Here is a 22,797-nt window from a genome sequence, read left to right as displayed (position 1 = left end):
AGCCTGTTCATGGTCCCGAAGCCGGACGGCTCAGTCAGACCAATTCTGAACCTAAAATCCCTCAATTTCTACCTGAGGTTTGCGATTCAGGATTGTCATTACCAATTTCAGATGTTGCCATTTGGTCTATCCACGGCTCCGAGGGTTTTCACCAAAGTTATGGCGGAGATGATGGTTCTCCTGCGCAAGCAAGGAGTCACAATTATCCCGTACTTGGACGATCTCCTGATAAAAGCGAGATCCAGGGACCGATTACTGCAGAGCATTACAATTTCCATGACAGTTCTGCAACAACATGGTTGGCTCCTGAACTTGCCAAAGTCACAGTTGAGTCCGAGGAAGTGACTTTCGTTTTTGGGAATGATTCTGGACACAGAATTACAGAGAGTTTTTCTTCCAGAAGAGAAGGCTCTAGAAAGTCAGGTCAAACAAATTCTTTAGACGGCGAGAGTGTCAATCCATCAATGCACTCGATTGCTGGGGAAGATGGTGGCGGCCTACGAGGCCATTCAGTTTGGCAGGTTCCATGCCAGAGTGTTTCAGTGGGATCTGTTGGACAAGTTGTCCCCAGTCCCATCTGCACATGCACCGACAGATAACCCTGTCTTCCAAGACCAGAATCTCACTCCTGTGGTGGCTGCACAGCTCTCACCTCCTAAAGGGGCGCAGGTTCAAGATCCAGGACTGGATCCTGTTGACCACGGATGCGAGTCTCAGAGCCTGGAGTGCGGTCACACAGGGGGAAAATTTCCAGGGAAAATGGTCAAGCCAAGAAACTTGTCTACACAAACATTCTGGAATTAAGGACCATTTACAACGGCCTTCTACAAGTGGAACATCTTCTTCGCGATCTGCCGTCTTGATTCAGTCGGACAACATAACAGCAGTGGCGTACATAAACCGCCAGGTCGGAACGAAGAGCAAAGCGGCAATGGCAGAGGCCACGAAAATATTCTGCTGGGCAGAAAGACATGTAAGCGCTCTGTCAGCGGTCTTCATTCCAGGTGTGGACAACTGGGAAGGAGACTTCCTCAGCAGACACGATCTCCATCCAGGAGAGTGGGGTCTTCATCAAGAGGTCTTTGCAGAAGTGAAAAGTTGTTGGGGAATTCCTCAAATAGACATGATGGCGTCTCGCATCAACAAGAAACTTCCGAGATATTGTTCCAGGTCGAGGGACCCTCAAGCAATAGCGGTGGACGCCCTAGTGACACCGTGGGTGTTTCAGTCGGTATATGTGTTCCCTCCGATTCCACTCATTCCAAAAGTGATAAAGATCATAAGAAGAACAAGGGTTCATGAAATCCTCATTGTTCCAGACTGGCCAAGGAGGGCCTGGTATCCAGATCTTCAGGAATTGCTCATAGGAGATCCCTGGCCTCTTCCTCTACGAAAGGATCCGTTACAGCAGGGGCCGTGCGTGTACCAAGACTTACCGCGGCTTCGTTTGACGGCTTGGAGGTTGAACACCGGATCCTAGCCCAAAAGGGTATTCCCAGTGAAGTCATTCCCACACTTCTTCAGGCTGAAAGAGAAGTAACGGCAAAACATTATTACCGTATATGGAGAAAATGTGTCTTGGTGTGAATCCAAGAAGGCTCCTACGAAAGAATTTCAGCTGGTCCGTTTTCTCCATTTTCTGCAAGCAGGTGTGGATGCGGGCCTAAAGTAAGGCTCAATTAAAGTACAAATTTCGGCTTTGTCAATTTACTTTCAAAAAGAATAGGCCTCCCTTCCGGAAGTTCAGACTTTCGTGAAAGGCATGCTGCAACCTCCCTTTGTGCCCCCGGTGTCACCATGGGATCTTAACATGGTGTTGCAGTTCCTGCAATCTCATTGGTTTGAACCTCTACGTAAGGTAGAGTTGAAATTCGTCACTTGGAAAGTGATCATGCTGTTGGCCTTGGCCTCTGCAAGGCGGGCGTCTGAATTAGCGGCTTTGTCTCACAAGAGCCCCTATTTGATCTTCCATGAAGATAGAGCGGAGTTGAGAACTCGTCAGCAATTTCTGCCGAAAGTGGTGTCATCGTTTCACATGAGCCAACCTATTGTGGTGCCAGTGGCTACTGACGCCTTAGCGGAATCGAAGTCTCTGGATGTGGTCAGAGCTTTGAAAATGTAGCCAGAACGGCTCAGATTAGGAAAACGGAGGCTCTGTTTGTCCTGTATGATCCCAACAAGATTGGGGCTCCTGCTTCCAAGCAGACTATTGCACGCTGGATCTGTAATACGATTCAGCAAGCTCATTCTACGACTGGATTGCCGTTACCGAAATCGGTGAAAGCACATTCTACCAGAAAGGTGGGCTCATCCTGGGCGGCTGCCAGGGGGGTCTCGGCTTTACAGCTTTGCCGAGCAGCTACTTGGTCGGGTTCAAACACTTTTGCAAAATTTTACAAGTTTGATACCCTGGCTAAGGAGGACCTCTTGTTTGGTCAATCGGTGCTGCAGAGTCATCCGCACTCTGCCGCCCGTTCTTGAGCTTTGGTATAAACCCCATGGTTCTTGAAGTGTCCCCCAGCATCTTCTAGGACGTAGGAGAAAATAGGATTTTAATACCTACCGGTAAATCCTTTTCTCTTAGTCCGTAGAGGATGCTGGGCGCCCGTCCCAGTGCGTACTGTGTCTGCAGTTATTGGTTATGGTTACACACGTGTTGTGTTGCGTTTATAGTCAGCCTGTTGCGGTCGTTATTCATGCCGTTGCATGCGTTGGGTTAAATGCCATGTTGTACGGCATGCTTGAGGTGTGAGCTGGTATGTATCTCACCTTAGTTTAAATCAAAATAAATCCTTTTTCCTCGAAATGTCCGTCTCCCTGGGCACAGTTCCTATAACTGGAGTCTGGAGGAGGGGCATAGAGGGAGGAGCCAGTTCACACCCCTTTTAAAGTCTTAAAGTGCCCATGTCTCCTGCGTATCCCGTCTATACCCCATGGTTCTTGAAGTGTCCCCAGCATCCTCTACGTACTAAGAGAAAAGGATTTACCGGTAGGTATTAAAATCCTATTTTCCAATGTCACATACTACTATCACCCTCTATATTTATTTAATAAGTCCCGACATCCATGCCATCATACTTACTGATTTGCATTAATGTTATGCCACTACTTCTACTTTACGATTACCCTGATTTTCTTACCAGTGATATGAGAATTACCATATTTACCTGGTATGCATTGATTCTATATCACTATTTCTATTTACTAATAACTTGACTTAAATTTTGTTATTCTTTATGTAGCGTGTATAACACACTAGTTATATTCAACATACTCTCCCCTTACTCCTCCTCTATAGGGGATACACATATAGACATAATCCGTTATACAGCGCCAATGACGAGGGGTTAACCAGGATACAGTTCCTAACCAGCCCCCATCCGTTGCCAGGACACCACTACCTAACCAATCAGTAATCCCCTAACAAACAGGACACTATGTCCAATAGGAGAAGCACTTCGGGAACAACGAAAGTGCTACAAGCCCAATCATTGGTTGTCTCAACAGATAACCTACTTCCGTAGTCACAGACCGGATGCTCACTGAAGAAGTGCAACCAGGCATCACGGGGCAGGCTTATCGCTGTGACCTACGACCGCCGCACAGGTACCTCCTTGACTTCCGGACGGCAGTGGGCTGTACAGAATGGATTGCTCAGGGACCCTGCAATACCATCAGGCATCAGGGCCTGTCAGCTACCGGAATACTATTTCCCTGCCGCCCACTTATCTATTGTTTCACACACACCACTTGGGACAGTGTGACACTCACCCTGCACCAACACAATAGGAATGTGCAGGGAAGCAGCACACACTAAGGACAGTTAGTGTGTCTGATATTCACATTTTTGCTACGACAACTATCTTGGAATCGGGGCTCTCTCATTGTGGAGGGAGATCTGAGGGCTCCATGCGTGGACTACATCAGGGCACCCGGATCACTACACCACAGAAGGTCCAAATTTTTCTCCTTTCCAAACCCTGTGATACTACGGGACACGCTCTCTCGCTGTACCAATGCTCAGCACACAGAAAGCAGCAGCAGTCCCAGCAAGTGTCTATAACAGGGTTGTCTATCTATATCTTTCCATGCAAGGAGGGTTTTTTTTTTTTTTACCTATAACGATCACAAACCTGTATACACACTGGGCATTATCTACTGATAGTAATGATATCTAGGGATTGTACCTGAAACTAATATGTTACTCTGAAATGTGTTTTTCTGGTGTGTAGAAAGAGAAGTGGTCTATTTAAATCTTACAGCAACTGTCCCGCACAGAGTCAGTGACAGTAATACCTACTTATACTCACTTATCCACACAAACTGCATTGTAATATTGTATAATGGATCTGCACTGATTGGACATACAGTATCGGTACTGTGAATATTTGTAATCAATTTATAAAAAGGAACAAGGATTTCTAATTTGATTTATAATATAGGAAACCTTTTTGAATTACTGTATTTATTTCGCTTAACCGCTGAGTTAACAGTGACTCAAAGGGCGGGATTTCAATGCTTTTCACCCCTGTCCACACTCATTCTGTTTCTGTCCTCAGGGACGTTGTATCATTATTTCAGCTCTCTACCCCCGGAGTAGGGAGGCACCAAACCCTTTACACAGCTAAACCTGATTACTATGGGCGCAATATGCGCGATAACGGAGATCATTTTTGAAAGGAAATTGGGCGTGATATATAATTTGAATCTCACCCAAAGGGTGAAATTCAAATGGTTGAAAAGTCGGTTGGGTGTCTGTTTTTTCCTATCTAATATACAGGAAAAAACAGACTCCCAACTGACTTTTCAAACATTTGAATCTCTCCCATTAGGTCTGCTCATTGGAGCCAAATAATCCTCACAAGAGACTCGTACAATCTGATTGCAGTGTAGTCTTATTTTATGTTACATGTGTTGTCTTTGCATGTGGCGAAGATTCCAATTGTTTTTAACATGTATTAATAAAAGTTAATTTTTAAATGTATATATAATAAGAGTGCCCCCCCCCCCCCCCCCCCCCCAAAAAAAAAAGAGAAGGTCTTTTTCCTTTTCTCTACATTTTTATATGAGGTACCTGGTGAGCTTTTTCCTATCCAGAGACTTCTGAGTTGCTGATGAAAGGATCAACCTGTCCCGGGGGCTCTTAATTTTTTCCTTTAATGAAGGGGGAAAATATATTAAATTATTTTTCCCAAATAGGGTATTTAGCAATTAAACAGGTCAGGCAAGCAAAGCATAATCAAATAAAAACACTAAAGGTTTGTTGCTCTAAAAGGCCAGTCAATTTGTTTCTAAAAAAAAAAAAAAAAAAAAACATATATATACTTTTTGCTCAAAGCACCCAAGTAAGTATATTCCAGTGACGTGCAGTGAGGGAGAGCCTTTCCTGTCATACTCCAGTATACACCAGAGTTTGACTATATAAAGTATATGAAGAATACCAAGAATATATTCTAAATATATTTTGTATTATTCTAATCATTTTTATAGTCAAAACTCTGGAGTAATAAGTCTATGACAGGTGAAACAGCGTCTCCCCTGCCTACCTTTTCCCCATATCTCTGACCAAAACTCACCAAATTTCCAGCTGTATATACTGCTGCACCTGTGTAAATTGCCCACATGCACCCTTGGCCTCATATATTGTGTGTAAATCTGGCTCTGGTACTAGACAGTGCCTCCTGAGCCATTTACTTCACTGCACATCCCTGGAATATTCCCCTCATTCTCCAATTGGAGAAAGGACCTGAGCTGGTCTCCATACTGCCCCCTTTAGCAGTATCCCTAACGGCACTGTGCCTGTTCTACTCTCCAGGAAAAATAGTTATTTAGAGAAAAATTGCTCTGTACATCGGGAGGGGGGGCTACTGGATAAGATATTGTTTAATGCAAGATATATAATGCCTGTAGCTCATATTTAAGAATTTCTGTGATAAGGTTACAGAATGGTGGGGGTGCTATTTTACAAGTCAATTGATTATATAACATGTCAAACTCACATACTAAGCAAGCTGCAGCTTACTTTCATTAATTCAAATATGTAGAAAAACAGGATGGGCTGTGATGAATAAGACATGCTGACATACTTCACTGAATTCTTCTACAAATAAAATGGCAATGTGTTAACGTGATCCACAGACTAACACAACAGGGGACAGAAAACCCTTGAAGGTGGCGACATCAGAGGTTATTTCACATATTCTACATTCCACTAGTAACAGACCAGAACGTACAGTATCTGCCATGGGTAACTTCAGCCATTATAGTTTCTGAACCATAGAAAAAGGTTTGATCATACAGCACAGTGGGGCAGACGTGTTAACCTGTAGAAGGCATAAGGAAGTGATAAACCAGCGATAAGTGCAAGGTGATAAACGCACCAGCCAATCAGCTCCTAAACTGTTACTTTACATATTAGAGCTGATTGGCTGGTGCTTTTATCACCTTACACTTATCACTTGTTTATCACTTTCTTATGCTTTCTACAGGTTAATACATCTGTCCCAATATCAGCTATATAATGTGACAACTTGTGAAATACAGTACATTGAAATGAGGATTAAACAGAAATTAAATTTACAGTTTATTAAAATTACCATCTGTCTGATTAACTTCTCGCGCCGCAATTCCCGGTCAAGAACCAGTATATTCATCCTTTCTGCGGTATCCAATGTGAAGAAGATATCGTGGATTTCATACAAAGCAGCCCTCAGCTGGAAGCAGTAAGTACAGAAACAGTTAGGCCTCTGTAGAACGCATACTACAGCCAACACTTGGGCCCGATACACAGGTGAAAGCATGGCCGATGGACATTTTGGGATTTTGCTACTGCGCATGCATCAGTCACACCGCGAATGTGTCCGTACAGAGCCTCAGTTGCTATTTCAGATGCACACACAGAGAAAACTTAGTAAACACTTAGTGGGCATTCCCGGGCACTGACAGTGACTGCTCATACAGGAATCCATACACTGACTGATGAGAAACTGCACCTGCCATAGGGCTGGTGCATGTTTCGATGGAGAGACTGATGGTGCCTCTAGATGCAGCAATCAGTATTACAGTGCGTGTCTCACTCCTTGCATATTGGACACACGGACGTACACCAGGGAAGGACATTGTAACAGCATTTGCATAAATTAACAGGCAGGCGAACCCCAATAGACGCAGCTACGGGCACTTCTGCATTCACCTCTGAACAGCTGCTTAGTAAACAACTTATATATTCTTACTTAGTGTAAAACCAATCATGTAACCACAAACTTTCCTTAAGGAATAAATTAGCACCTTCACAAAAATAAGATTTTACTCACCGGTAAATCTATTTCTCGTAGTCCGTAGTGGATGCTGGGAACTCCGAAAGGACCATGGGGAATAGCGGCTCCGCAGGAGACTGGGCACAACTAAAGAAAGCTTTTAGGTCACCTGGTGTGCACTGGCTCCTCCCACTATGACCCTCCTCCAAGCCCCAGTTAGGACACTGTGCCCGGACGAGCTGACATAATAAGGAAGGATTTTGAATCCCGGGTAAGACTCCTACCAGCCACACCAATCACACTGTATAACTCGTGATACTATACCCAGTTTAACAGTATGAAAACAACTGAGCCTCTCAACAGATGGCTCAACAATAACCCTTTAGTTAACAATAACTATGTACAAGTATTGCAGACAATCCGCACTTGGGATGGGCGCCCAGCATCCACTACGGACTACGAGAAATAGATTTACCGGTGAGTTAAATCTTATTTTCTCTGACGTCCTAGTGGATGCTGGGAACTCCGAAAGGACCATGGGGATTATACCAAAGCTCCCAAACGGGCGGGAGAGTGCGGATGACTCTGCAGCACCGAATGAGAGAACTCAAGGTCCTCCTCAGCCAGGGTATCAAATTTGTAGAATTTTGCAAACGTGTTTGCCCCTGACCAAGTAGCAGCTCGGCAAAGTTGTAAAGCCGAGACCCCCCGGGCAGCCGCCCAAGATGAGCCCACCTTCCTTGTGGAATGGGCTTTTACGGATTTAGGATGCGGCAGTCCAGCCGCAGAATGCGCCAGCTGAATTGTGCTACAAATCCAGCGAGCAATAGTCTGCTTAGAAGCAGGAGCACCCAGTTTGTTGGGTGCATACAGGATAAATAGCGAGTCAGTTTTCCTGACTCTAGCCGTCCTGGAAACATAAATTTTCAAGGCCCTGACTACGTCCAGTAACTTGGAATCCTCCAAGTCCCTAGTAGCCGCAGGCACCACAATAGGTTGGTTCAAGTGAAAAGCTGATACCACCTTAGGGAGAAACTGGGGACGAGTCCTCAATTCCGCCCTGTCCATATGGAAAATCAGATAAGGGCTTTTACATGACAAAGCTGCCAATTCTGACACACGCCTGGCTGAAGCCAAGGCCAATAACATGACCACTTTCCACGTGAGATATTTTAGATCCGCGGTTTTAAGTGGCTCAAACCAATGTGATTTTAAGAAACTCAACACCACGTTGAGATCCCAAGGTGCCATTGGAGGCACAAACGGGGGCTGAATATGCAGCACTCCTTTCACAAACGTCTGAACTTCAGGTAGTGAAGTTAGTTCTTTCTGGAAGAAAATCGACAGAGCCGAGATCTGTACCTTAATGGAGCCTAATTTCAGGCCCATAGTCACTCCTGCTTGTAGGAAATGCAGAAATCGACCTAGTTGAAATTCCTCTGTTGGGGCCTTTTTGGCCTCACACCAAGCAACATATTTCCGCCATATGCGGTGATAATGCTTTGCAGTTACATCTTTCCTGGCTTTAATCAGCGTAGGAATGACTTCCTCCGGAATGCCCTTTTCCTTCAGGATCCGGCGTTCAACCGCCATGCCGTCAAACGCAGCCGCGGTAAGTCTTGGAACAGACAGGGCCCCTGCTGCAGCAGGTCCTGTCTGAGCGGCAGAGGCCATGGGTCCTCTAAGATCATCTCTTGAAGTTCCGGGTACCACGCTCGTCTTGGCCAATCCGGAACCACGAGTACTGTTCTTACTCCTCGTTTTCTTATTATTCTCAGTACCCTTGGTATGAGAGGCAGAGGAGGGAACACATAAACTGACTGGTACACCCACTGTGTCACTAGAGCGTCCACAGCTATCGCCTGAGGGTCCCTTGACCTGGCGCAATATCTCTCTAGTTTTTTGTTTAGGCGGGACGCCATCATGTCCACCTGTGGCCGTTCCCATCGATTTACAATCAGCATGAAGACTTCTGGATGAAGTCCCCACTCTCCCGGGTGGAGGTCGTGCCTGCTGAGAAAGTCTGCTTCCCAGTTGTCCACTCCCGGAATGAACACTGCTGACAGTGCTAGTACGTGATTTTCCGCCCATCGGAGAATCCTTGTGGCTTCTGCCATTGCCATCCTGCTTCTTGTGCCGCCCTGTCGATTTACATGGGCGACTGCCGTGATGTCTGATTGGATCAGTACCGGCTGGTGTAGAAGCAGGGATTTTGCCTGACTTAGGGCATTGTAAATGGCCCTTAGTTCCAGAATATTTATGTGTAGGGAAGTCTCCTGACTCGACCATAGTCCTTGGAAGTTTCTTCCCTGTGTGACTGCCCCCCAGCCTCGAAGGCTGGCATCCGTGGTCACCAGGACCCAGTCCTATATGCCGAATCTTCGGCCCTCTAGAAGATGAGCACTCTGCAGCCACCACAGCAGAGACACCCTGGTTCTTGGAGACAGAGTTATTAGGCGATGCATCTGAAGATGCGATCCGGACCATTGGTCCAACAGGTCCCACTGAAAGATTCTGGCATGGAACCTGCCGAAAGGAATTGCTTCGTAAGAAGCCACCATCTTTCCCAAGACCCGCGTGCAGTGATGCACCGATACCTGTTTTGGTTTCAGGAGGTCTCTGACTAGAGATGACAGCTCCTTAGCTTTCTCCTCCGGGAGAAACACTTTTTTCTGGACTGTATCCAGAATCATACCCAGGAACAGTAGACGTGTCGTCGGAACCAGCTGTGATTTTGGAATATTCAGAATCCAACCGTGCTGGTGTAGCACCTCCCACCAACAACTGCTCCTTGGACCTCGCCTTTATTAGGAGATCGTCCAAGTACGGGATAATTAAAACTCCCTTTCTTCGAAGGAGTATCATCATTTCCGCCATTACCTTGGTAAACACCCTCGGTGCTGTGGAGAGTCCAAACTGCAGCGTCTGGAATTGGCAATGGCAATCCTGTACCACAAATCTGAGGTACTCCTGGTGAGGATAGTAAATGGGGACATGCAGGTAAGCATCCTTGATGTCCAGGGATACCATGTAATCCCCCTCGTCCAGGCTTGCAATAACCGCCCTGAGCGATTCCATCTTGAACTTGAATTTTTTTATGTATGTGTTCAAGGATTTCAAATTTAAAATGGGTCTCACCGAACCGTCCGGTTTCTGTACCACAAACAGTGTGGAATAGTAACCCCGTCCTTGTTGAAGTAGGGGCACCTTGATTATCACCTGCTGGGAATACAGCTTGTGAATTGCCGCTAGCACAGCCTCCCTGTCTGAAGGAGTAATCGGCAAGGCAGATTTTAGGAACCGGTGGGGTGGAGACGCCTCGAATTCCAGTTTGTACCCTTGAGATACTATTTGCAGGATCCAGGGATCCACCTGTGAGCGAGCCCACTGATCGCTGAAATTTTTGAGGCGGCCCCCCACCGTAGCTGGCTCCGCCTGTGGAGCCCCACCGTCATGCGGCGGACTTGGAAGAAGCGGGGGAGGACTTTTGCTCCTGGGAACCTGCTGTTTGTTGCAGCCTTTTTCCCCTACCTCTGCCTCTGGACAGAAAGGACCCGCCTTTTCCACGCCTGTTTTTCTGAGTCTGAAAGGACTGTACCTGATAAAACGGCGCATTTTTAGGCTGTGAGGGAACATGGGGTAAAAATGCTGACTTCCCAGCAGTTGCTGTGGAAACTAGGTCCGAGAGACCATCTCCAAATAGCTCCTCACCCTTATAAGGCAAAACTTCCATGTGCCTTTTTGAATCTGCATCCCCTGTCCACTGGCGAGTCCATAAGCCTCTCCTAGCAGAAATGGACAATGCACTTATTTTAGATGCCAGCCGGCAGATCTCCCTCTGTGCATCTCTCATGTATAAGACTGAGTCTTTTATATGCTCTATGGTTAGCAGAATAGTGTCCCTGTCTAGGGTGTCAATATTTTCTGACAGGGAATCTGACCACGCAGCGGCAGCACTACACATCCATGCTGACGCAATAGCTGGTCTAAGTATAATGCCTGAGTGTGTATATACAGACTTCAGGATCGCCTCCTGCTTTCTATCAGCAGGTTCCTTGAGGGCGGCCGTATCCGGAGACGGTAGTGCCACCTTTTTAGACAAACGTGTGAGCGCTTTATCCACCCTAGGGGGTGTCTCCCAACGTGACCTATCCTCTGGCGGGAAAGGGAACGCCATTAGTAACTTCTTAGAGATTACCAATCTTTTATCAGGGAAAGCCCACGCTTCTTCACACACTTCATTTAATTCTTCTGATGGGGGAAAAACTACGGGTAGTTTTTTCTCCCCAAACATAATACCCTTTTTAGTGGTACCTGGGTTTATATCAGAAATTTGTAACACCTCTTTCATTGCTTCAATCATGCAACGAATGGCCTTAGTGGACATTAGACTAGACTCATCGTCGTCGACACTGGTGTCAGTATCCGTGTCGACATCCGCGTCTGCCATCTGAGGTAGCGGGCGTTTTAAAGCCCCCGATGGCCTTTGAGACGCCTGGACAGGCACGAGCTGAGAAGCCGGCTGTCCCGCATTTGGCATGTCGTCAAATTTTTTGTGTAAGGAGTCGACACGTGCACGCAATTCCTTCCATAAGTCCATCCACTCAGGTGTCTGCCCCGCAGGGGGTGACATCCCTTCCATAGGCATCTGCTCCGCCTCCACATCATTATCCTCATCAAACATGTCGACACAGCCGTACCGACACACCGCACACACACAGGGAATGCTCTAACAGAGGACAGGACCCACAAAAGCCCTTTGGGGAGACAGAGTGAGAGTATGCCAGCACACACCAGAGCGCTATATAATGCAGGGACTAACTGAATTATGTCCCCTATAGCTGCTGTTATATATACTGCGCCTAAATTTAGTGCCCCCCCCCTCTCTTTTTTACCCTTTTCTGTAGTGTAGACTGCAGGGGAGAGCCAGGGAGCTTCCTTCCAGCGGAGCTGTGAGGGAGAAATGGCGCCAGTGTGCTGAAGGAGATAGCTCCGCCCCTTTTTCGTGGACTTTTCTCCCGCTTTTTTATGGATTCTGGCAGGGGTAATTATCACATATATAGCCTCTGGGGCTATATATTGTGGTATTTTTGCCAGCCAAGGTGTTTTTATTGCTGCTCAGGGCGCCCCCCCCTAGCGCCCTGCACCCTCAGTGACCGGAGTGTGAAGTATGTATGAGGAGCAATGGCGCACAGCTGCAGTGCTGTGCGCTACCTTGGTGAAGACTGATGTCTTCTGCCGACGATTTTCCGGACCTCTTCTTGCTTCTGGCTCTGTAAGGGGGACGGCGGCGCGGCTCCGGGACCGAACACCAAGGCCAGTTCCATGCGGTCGATCCCTCTGGAGCTAATGGTGTCCAGTAGCCTAAGAAGCCCAAGCTAGCTGCAAGCAGGTAGGTTCGCTTCTTCTCCCCTTAGTCCCTCGCTGCAGTGAGCCTGTTGCCAGCAGGTCTCACTGTAAAATAAAAAACCTAATTATATACTTTCTTTTTAGAAGCTCAGGAGAGCCCCTAGTGTGCATCCAACCTCGGCCGGGCACAAAATCTAACTGAGGCTTGGAGGAGGGTCATAGTGGGAGGAGCCAGTGCACACCAGGTGACCTAAAAGCTTTCTTTAGTTGTGCCCAGTCTCCTGCGGAGCCGCTATTCCCCATGGTCCTTTCGGAGTTCCCAGCATCCACTAGGACATCAGAGAAAAGTTCTTATAAAAATAATTAGACTCCCATCCACTAGTGCCATATGGGCTCTTTTTATGCGATTGAGAGGGTTTGCATGAAAAGTGTCACATCGAATGTTCTTTTTGTGCGATTGCGATGCGCATTCCCGTGTGCCTCACATCGCAGATCACACGGGCTGACCAAAATATTTATCTCAATCGCACAGAAATAGGTTTAATAACGTGTGATCGCATGAGATAAATCAGATGTAAAAAATAAACTCCAGTAGCAAATCGCAATCGCAGATTGCTGGAAAAAAGGATCCAACTCATTGCTGAAATAAAACTCGCTAGTGGACGAGGGTCTTAAGTATTGCAAGTGTTCAAATGGGTGGTTTTACTTACCTAAAAGTCACCCCCTTATTGTTGGTACCATTCGTCACTTGGAAAGGGCAGATTTTGATGAGGTCAGAATTACAGAATAGCGATGATGCCATTAAAGCAAGCCCCTTCAAGCAGAACCATTGCAGAAAGCCAGGAAATAGGGGTCAGAAAGTGAAAAGTGCTCGGTCGCTCTCTTATCCTGGCATCCTCATCCGCTGGGTACCCTTGTCTAAAATAGCGCAGTCCCCTCTTTCTAATAAAGTGACCTGAGAAGGTACCCTGCACAAATAAGTTTAGGGATTGTTGAATATTACTCCCATCCTGGTTTCAATAAACTCAGGGGTACCCTTATTTGAAAGAGGTGAATACCTTCTTACAAAAGATATGCAGGTAAATGTATTATAGTGGTGCGCATTGCGCCGCTATAACACTTCCTGCTTCTCCTCATTACTGAGGGGAAGCAGGAAGGGACATTGAAAAGTTGTATGAACATATCGTCTGCCAGAGTGGGAGAGCGAAAGCTCCCACCTCTCTGGCGATGTCCCGCTGAGCTCATACAGTCTCCTTCCCGGCCAGCTCACATTCACGGCTATAAAAAAAAAAACAAGACGCCCAAAATTAGCACAGTTGCGCGGGACTTGGCTCATGCCAGGCATCTCACGCTGTGTGGGACATTGAGTCTAGATGTATGAGGACACACCTGTATGTAGGTTTTTTGGGAGGGGTGGATAACTAAGCACAAGAACCCCAAAATACAAATATTTACTAGCTGTGGTTAGAAGCATTTAGTTCATGTTCTTGTAGATCAAATTATAAATTTTCTAGGGAAGGGACGTGGGGGGGATATAATTAATGTGGGTGCTGCATTACTGACACGGATGTCGGAATGTGCCAAAACAGGCTCAACAGCGGAGGGGTTAAAATTGGCCATGTCTGGGAGCCCACAGACTTCTTATCAGTTCAAATGATTTTATGCATATTTCCTGATACAATGAATGCCTTAAGCTCTAGATGATAGGAAAAATAGATTTTACATATATGGCAGGTGTAATAGCTATGTTATAGACACTCTTGTTTTACTTGTGCCCTCTTCCAATTATAATGTAAGATCTTACAAGCAGGACCCTCCCTACCCTTTATCTTCATGTCCACGTTTATTTAATCTAATTTGTATGTTCCCGTTTTACGTACATCCCGTGCTGTGGTGCCTTATAAAAACTATGACAAACAAATACGTAAAAAAACAAAACAAACAGTCTGAACTAACACGGACATGTTACAAAGTGGAACGACTTGGACCCAAGCAGTGGAAGAACTTACCTGTGCAAGGACTCTTTCCTGTAAGGAAATATCTTGAGAGGACACTGTACCTCTACTTAATGGAACTTCAGTTTGGAATGTCTTAATGAATTCAGCGGTATCCTAACAAAGCAATTACAAACCAAGAAAAAATAACTGGAAAGCAAACACTGGCAAGCTGCAACAACACTAGGTCAGAACCTGTAGCTGACACAGAAAAGTGAAGGGGGGGGGGGGGGGGGGGGACACCAAGAATAAAGGCCCATACACACTTGTCGATAAAATGAGCGACATCGCTCATTTTCCCCCTCCCTGAACGACGTCGCAAGTCTGTGTATGCCGCCAGCGACAACCGATGCGCGGCCCCGCTGGTCGGCAACGATTGTCGCGGTCAGCAGTGCATGCATGCAGGATCTGGACTGTTGTACAGGACCTGCATGCACGGCTGGCGGAGGCGTGAGGTCACTGAGCGATACGAGCGGTTATGTCGCTCAGTGTGTACAGTCGGCCGCCGACCATCCGGCCTGGGTGGGAAAACATTAGACGCCGCCGCTCATAGAGCGACGACGTCTTATGTGTACGGACCTTTAGAGACAGAAAGAGAGAGACAGGGAAAGGCAACCAGCGAGGGAGCAGAAGGAAACGGTTTGTCACCATAAAGTCAGACGTACTTTGACAGTTTGCCTTAGATTCTTCAGCTTCTCAGTCTGCATCAGTCTCCGGGTAAGAAAACCTTTGGCCAGTGCAGAAAGTTTATTGAACTTTCTTAGCATTTGTGGACTGTAAACCTGGAATAAAACAAGAACGCATTTAAATGCTGTGATCAGGTACTATGAGTATTAGTTCAGAATTCACTATCTTTTCATAATCAAATCTTTAAGTAACTGTGAATTACCTTAAAAACAACCTATTTACTTAATGGCATTTGCATTAAAGAGACTTCAGTATAACAAATTATTTTTCTTAGATTGTACTAAGAGTTTTATCTATTCCTCTGTGCAGATTACAAGAAATTAATTGGTAGAGTGTCAGTTCTTTCCCAGTTATCTATGTATATCCTGTATTCTCAGGACCTGACCAGACCCAGTGAGGTCATACGTGTCCTCAACCTATTGTTTTATGGGAAGATTATCTTAATCCAATACAATTAACAGGAGAATCTGGGAAATGAAGAAGGGACTAACCAGGATCGCTGACTAACTAGGCAAAGTACTTGAACTGAAATAGGTTTATGCACCCAAATAGTAATAACTAGGCTAGAAAAGGTGTATTCCCATGCAGTGAGGTTACTGGTCTCATGAATATTATTTCATTTTACATAAAATGCCTGTACTGTATCTAGGTCAGTGATGGCTAACCTTGACACTCCAGCTGTTGTTGAACTACACATCCCAGCATGCCCTGCACCCGTTTTAGCATGGCCAACTAGCAAAACTGTAGCAGGGCATGCTGGGATGTGTATTTCAACAACAGCTGGAGTGTCAAGGTTAGCCATCACTGATCTAAGTGGTGATTACATGTTATAGGTCAGTCAGTAGATGTTCTCATGTATTGCCTTGTATATACATTCCTACTACTTTTACTAAAGAGGTCATCTTTATCTCTGTCTAGTATCATTCTGTGCTTTTTAGCTATATATTTATAGCATCTGACAGTTGTTTACTACTGCTGTCCTTGGGTACAACACAGTACTGCTATGCACACCAGCAGCATTGCATGCATTACAGTTCATAGACAAGTCTCTGCATTAATGTATAAGACAAGGCTGAAAGAATTAGAACTATTCTTCGTAAATGCTGCAGTACAGAATGTATTTATAATAGTAAATAAAAGCAGTCTGCCCAAGCCATGTGCATACTACTCCCTAATCATTCTCCTAGATTATGTTGATAAACACAAAAGCTGGTGTGCTAGATACGGGATGTAGTTATGTGACCGGCGGTCACAACAACTCCACCTGCATACCGTACCCTGAAAAACAGACAGTCGGCATGCTGACTACAAAGGGACTATTCCCACTCACGAGTGTCCACAACACGCATAGAGTGGGCATAGAACTTGTGGTGAGCGCAGCTCGCCACCGAGCCCACAGCGTGGCAAGCGCAACAAGCCAGCAGAGGTTTCATTACGCTCTCGCCCCACCCGCCAGCATTCTGCGGCCGGGATCCTGGCTGCCGGTAACACAGCCCCACCCCTAGATACAAAGGGTGTTGTATGTGAATGCATCTGTGATATAATAATTCACTGTCATGTCATGGTCAACAGCAGTAAAATGGTTCCGCAGTGCAATTGGGAGTTTTCGATAAGAGACAATTACACAGAAAATGTCTGTAAACATGTCACCTGAGACCAGCGGGTTTTTGCTCTGGTAAGGGGCCTTGAGGATGACATTTTTGGTGTTCTGGTGTCTGCTTGTCCCCAATGAATAAATGACGACTCGTTTGGAGAGCCATAATTATGCTGAGAAGGTGCAACAAGTGACCCAACTGTAAGAAAAAAGAAGCAAATTATTTTAGGTATAGGCCAATAAGAGAACACCAAAAGGTATGCGGTCTGTAGTTGGCAGAAAGACCAAAGAGTTTGTTTTCCCTGTCTTAGCAAACGGGACATCTTTATTCCTTTATAAAAATTATATTACATCTAATAGGCCCTACACACTGGGGATATTACTGAAAGATATGAACAATCTCGTTCATTAATGAACGAGATACCGTTCAGATCTTTCAGTGTGGAGGCAGCAACGATGAACGATGCGTGGCCCCGCGCTCGTTCATAGTTGGTGCCCCGTCGTTTGTGCATGCAGGCCAATATGGACAATCTCGTCCATATTAGCATGCACTGCTATGGAGCCAGGTGACGAGGGGACGGAAGAAACTTCACTCCCCCCGTCACCTTCCCCCCCGCCGCCTTTTCGCCAGTCTGCCGTATCGGCGGTCTGGCAGCTCGGCGGCGGGTCGTGCAGTGTGTAGGGCCCTTACAGCATAGGTGCCGAGACTCGGTCCTCAGGACCCCAAATAGTGCATGTTTTCTAGGTCTCCTCACAGAATCACGAGTATATTAATATGCTTACATGTGGCTCTTTTAAAATGGGTCAGTGAGTAATGACTACAACGGTGCCCCTTCTGGGTGCCCTGGAAAACGAGAACTATTTGGAACTGAGGATCGAGTTTGAGAATCACTGCTCTACAGGACTCCCTACAGTTATGTTTCAATCTATTTAACTTAAAGAAGTTTTCCTCTTAAAAGTGTTTCTCAAACCCAGTCCTCACGCACCCCAAACAACTCATATTGTCAGATAATTACCGACGCAGGCAGGTAGACCAAGTTGCCTTACTATCATTACAGAAATCCTGAATACACAAGAGGTTTTAGATGAGGATAGAGGAAACATTTTTTGAACTTTTTGGAATCACGGCTCCCTAAAGTGTTTCAAAATTTTATTCACGGCACCCCTAGGCCAAAAGTTGTTGGGCATTTTTATTGATAAATTTAGAAAGAAATATTAAATTAAGTAAATTGTGTTTAGGTCATTCTTATTTTCAGTTGTGTGGTGAGGGACATGATTTTGTTTGTGCACCTATATTATGACTGGAAGCCACAAGCTCTAGTTTTCCCTATTACATTGGCCATAATTAATTTGAATTGGTCTTGAACCACCAATCCAAGGCTCCCCTGCAAGTGTCCTGAAGCACGCCAGGGAGCCATGGCACACAGTTTGAGAGCCACTGACCTAGCCTGTTGTTCAATAGCTTAGATTGCTGGAGTGCCCCCACACATCTTCAATGCATTGGAGGCCAAATAAACAAGATTAACACTAATTTCAAATGCAGCGATAGTGGTTTCTGTACATTAGAAAAGCCAGACTTTGTTCTGGTTGCAGTGCCTTGCCTCCGCCTTATGCATGTGCCCAGCTGGAATTACAGAGATCGCCAGTAGTCCTTACCAGTGCTAATGGAGTGTATATTATCTACATGGCCCTCAGATACACTGCTGTCCCGTCTGTTGTTCCAGTCAGGCCTTGTCCTGCAGCTGTCTGGAGCTCCGGACACAGCAGACACATCTACTTCCTTATACCGCAATCTCCTCCCTTCCTCCTCAAACTCCTGGGAGACAAGACAAAGACAAAAAGAGCTTAAAGACAATATAATGGTTTACTATGATAATCACCACTCTATTTCCCCAAACTATTGTAGTAGATGGGAATATCTCAATGAGAAAAAACAGCAGAATACTCTTGGTATGTCAGAATGGCCAGGAGCAGGGTACCCCATATTACTGTGTGTCCTAAAAAGCTACACATACAATAATTACACAGATGTGCACTGGATTTGCTGTAACTAGCGGCAAGAAGCAAACATTACTCTTCAGCATTAGATGTACAGGACACGTGTGCTAGTGGTCCTGGTGTGACATTACCCTCTGCAGTCTCTCCTGTTCCCTCTCCTGCTCAGCAATCAGCAGTGACAGCTGGTAAGCGTGCTGCTCTTCCAGTTTCTTCCTCATTTCTTCAAAACCCAGCATTTTCTGTCTCAGGTTATCCTCTGCACAACATAAAACACACCACTTATTTCTCTCTGCACAGCAACTATCACCCATCATTTAATACACACAATAATAATAATAAAAAAGTAATATAAGGCAAATTAACACATATTTTACTTAATTATATCTCCTTTTAATGTCTACTTCAAAATTCCCCACCTTAAAGTCTATTCATTATGTGGCCTATCCATTCCTTCCTGACTGGCTGCTCAGTCCCTTTCTCCATCCCACTGTGCCCCCATTGAATCTCCTCTTTATAATCCATCATCATCATCATAAGTCAACCATCCTCAGACATGACTAACCTCTCCTTCCTGCATCATCCTTAGCCTCAAATAGCCACCATTAACCCTCCCGCAGTAACCTTCATCCTGTTAGTAACCTACCCACCACTATCACTCCCCACGGTGCTGCCCTTTACCAGTTACTAGAAGGGGAATGAATACATCAGCTGCACTCTGAGTGCGTCTGTGTCACCACATAGCCCGCTAACCAGAAACTCATTGTGCCATTACCCATTGAGACATCCATTAGGTGCCTATGTTGTGCATAAGAGCAACAATCTCAGTACAGAGCTAAGAGTCTCCACTTATGTACAGATTTCCCTCATGTGGGAGATGGTTGATAGACAATTACAAGGTCGAAGGTCAATAGGTCGACGGGGTTTTAGGTTTTTTTTCCATGTTTTTACAACTTTTGCTGCATTTACTATCCATGTCAGAAAATATTACCTTTAGTAACCTAAAGGTAACCTAAAAAGGTAGTAATAGCCTGAAGTGTGGGGACTGAAGCATTTCACAAATTTGAGTGAAGTAGGTTTAAAAACACAAAATAACTTTAAAAAAAAAATAAAAAAAACTGTAACGACCTTTTGACCTATTTTTGTAACGACCTATTGTCTATTTTCTGTATCACAACACCATCATGTAGTGTGATAAAACAGCAGCATGTACACACACGGTGAGTTCTGCCACTTCCATGTGGGCAAAACAAAGTAATATAGATGGGAGGTGACAGCACTCCAAGATATTAACTAGTATATATACAGTATTGAATAGTATTCCAATAGATAGGTTATTTCTCCAACTTACTATAACTACAAAAGTAACTGCAGTGACCTAAAGCTAGTCTTATCTCTCTGCAGCAGGCCGTTATGTTAGAAGGGTGGAGCCTATAAGAGGAAACCATGTGACGGACACCTTGGAAGACCTGTTTACAGAAATGACTGGACTGGTGGTCACACACACAGGCAGAGGAACACAAATTTTAGTCTCAGCTGTTTGACCTGTAGCAGATTCCATCAGGACACAATCCCAAAAGATATGTTTGGAGCATATGCAGTCTGTAATCCAGCAAGGTGGTTATATTTACTTAACAGCTGCAGTGAAAACCCAGCTTAAGGCCTTATACAAACCGATATCAAAAGCATTTTTTATAGCATTAAAGTTTGCAAATGAGAGAAACTCCTGTACACAAAGTCACTTGTGTTTGTACTTGTAAAACTGCAGTTTATTTATGTTGCATGCTCCATTTTGTTAATTTATTTATTAACTTTAATGCAAGTCATCCTTTGACCTCCCTTAAACCAAGTGCAAAACCAAGTGCAAGCAGCCATTAAACCAACACACTAAATATGTTTTAATTTGATGTGTGTCATCAAGTACATTTGAAAATGCATTTCGGCGAGTACCTGGTGTAACATTGGACCAGTAACTTTCCGTAAGTCATGTACAAGATGTCACAATGGAGTTTAGTGGTACTGTAAGACATGCAGAACACACGTTTTTCTAGGGACCCACTTAACAGTACAATCAGATGAACAGGAGCAGTGTGTAGCAATCCAGCTACAGGGAAGGCAGCATACACAGAAGTGTCACCCCTTAGATGTGTCCTTACCCAGTACAGATCATGTTATCAAAGTGGGCATAAATGGAATATTCAGCGTTTCTCCCTTACAGTAGACCAAGAAAGAAGATCAGTTTTAGTAAATCCACCACATTAATTCAGGACATGAGGCTTATTTAATGATATGTTGTCATGCGAACAAATAGGTTATAACCATCATCTACATGGTATTTTCACTTCTCATGCCAACCTTACAAATAATTCACTAACATTTAGCTAAAACATGGCAGCACTTTCACTGAATTATTCTCCAATAGTAAGTGAATATTGTGTATATAACCTAACAGTCTATTTGGCCGTGTCAGGGATCCTCCGTGCAGGACAGTGTATACCGGCCAGCATGCAATGCACTATAAAACAAGCCAGCAGAGAAGAGGAGGCCTGGACACATCCTTTCAAATAATGGCTGACAGAAAATTACTATTTCATGTGTAGAGAAAACAAACCATGGTCGAAAGGGCCGACATATCAGATCCTGGGTACATAGTGACAATGTAATGAAGGTCAGAGCGACCTCTCTCCTTCCTTCATTACACGTCGCGGTCACTAGCTTTGCCGCTAGGTTTGATGTGCAGCATATGGTGATGTCACTAGGGACCACGGGCACCCACATATCAGGAATACACATGGAGCGATATGTCGCTCCGAATCGTCTCAAAGCAACATCGCCCATTGTGTACCCAGGGCTATTACAAAAAATATCTTATCCATCTCCAAGGACCTGCAAAGAACACACAACCACCGTAGACACATTGGAGGAGCAATCCTACCGCCATAGCATTAAGAGCTACTGATAACGCAGACTACAGCTAGGTCTCCCTTCTTACCTGCATCTCCATGTAGCAGCCAGGGTAACTTCTCCACCTGCAATACGGCAACTAGTGCACATCCAAACACTGCTGCACAGTGCTCACATCACTGGCCCATCCACACACTGCTCACATCAATGGAACATCCACACACTGCTACAGGTTACTCACATCACTGGCACATCCACACACTGCTGCACAGTACTCGCATCACTGGCCCATACACACACTGCTGCACAGTACTCACATCACTGGCCCATCCACACACTGCTGCACAGTACTCGCATCACTGGCCCATACACACACTGCTACAGGCAACTCACATCACTGGCACATCCACACACTGCTGCAAGCTACTCACATCACTGGCACATCCACACACTGCTGCACAGTACTCACATCAATGGCACATCCACACACTGCTGCAAGCTACTCACATCAATGGCACATCCACACACTGCTGCACAGTACTCACATCAATGGCACAGAATAAAACTTTTGGCATTAGGCATATCGTGACATTTTTGACCATGTCACCGTCTGCAGCACCCAGGTGCTGAAATGGTTAAAATGCTGCTTTATCATGGTACCAGCATAGTGTTGCTGACAGTGACACGGTGAATAATGCCACTGTACACCTATCTTTTGTATCCCCATCTATCATAAAACTAGCAGCCATTGTTGTTAGTTTAGCAGAGCCCGAGGACAGGACAATGTCCCCACAGTGACCATGATTTATCCAGTGCTGTACAGAAGATTTATTACACTGCCCAGGGACAATATGAAAATTATACACTCAAAAAGGACTGGTACAACTCAGACACATACATACACACCAAAATAGTTACAAAATGAAAGCAAAGAGTAAAAAAAAATACATTCAGGACCTCATACATGCAGCAGTTTAGGAGACAATGTAAGAGGCCACGTGACAGACAATTCAGATTT

At 45.2% G+C, this 22,797-nt stretch overlaps 1 protein-coding gene across 5 annotated transcripts in view; it reads right to left on the bottom strand.

The window, feature by feature from the left end:
• CCP110 (centriolar coiled-coil protein 110) overlaps nucleotides 1–22,797 on the bottom strand; it is a 113,222-nt gene that overhangs the window by 27,657 nt on the left and 62,768 nt on the right. For all 5 annotated transcript variants that reach the window (XM_063934409.1, XM_063934410.1, XM_063934411.1 and 2 more), the window contains 7 exons: nucleotides 19,010–19,134; nucleotides 18,537–18,696; nucleotides 16,937–17,079; nucleotides 15,265–15,381; nucleotides 14,615–14,716; nucleotides 6,597–6,713; nucleotides 5,075–5,154 (listed from right to left, as the gene is read on the bottom strand). In XM_063934409.1, the coding sequence (XP_063790479.1) occupies nucleotides 5,075–5,154; nucleotides 6,597–6,713; nucleotides 14,615–14,716; nucleotides 15,265–15,381; nucleotides 16,937–17,079; nucleotides 18,537–18,696; nucleotides 19,010–19,134 (844 nt within the window). The remainder of the gene's footprint in view (nucleotides 1–5,074; nucleotides 5,155–6,596; nucleotides 6,714–14,614; nucleotides 14,717–15,264; nucleotides 15,382–16,936; nucleotides 17,080–18,536; nucleotides 18,697–19,009; nucleotides 19,135–22,797) is intronic.

Source organism: Pseudophryne corroboree, chromosome 7 (assembly GCF_028390025.1).
Source record: "Pseudophryne corroboree isolate aPseCor3 chromosome 7, aPseCor3.hap2, whole genome shotgun sequence".
NCBI lineage: Eukaryota > Metazoa > Chordata > Amphibia > Anura > Myobatrachidae > Pseudophryne > Pseudophryne corroboree.
The sequence above is the reverse complement of the archived record's forward strand: the minus strand, read 5'-3'. Positions and strand labels throughout refer to the sequence as shown.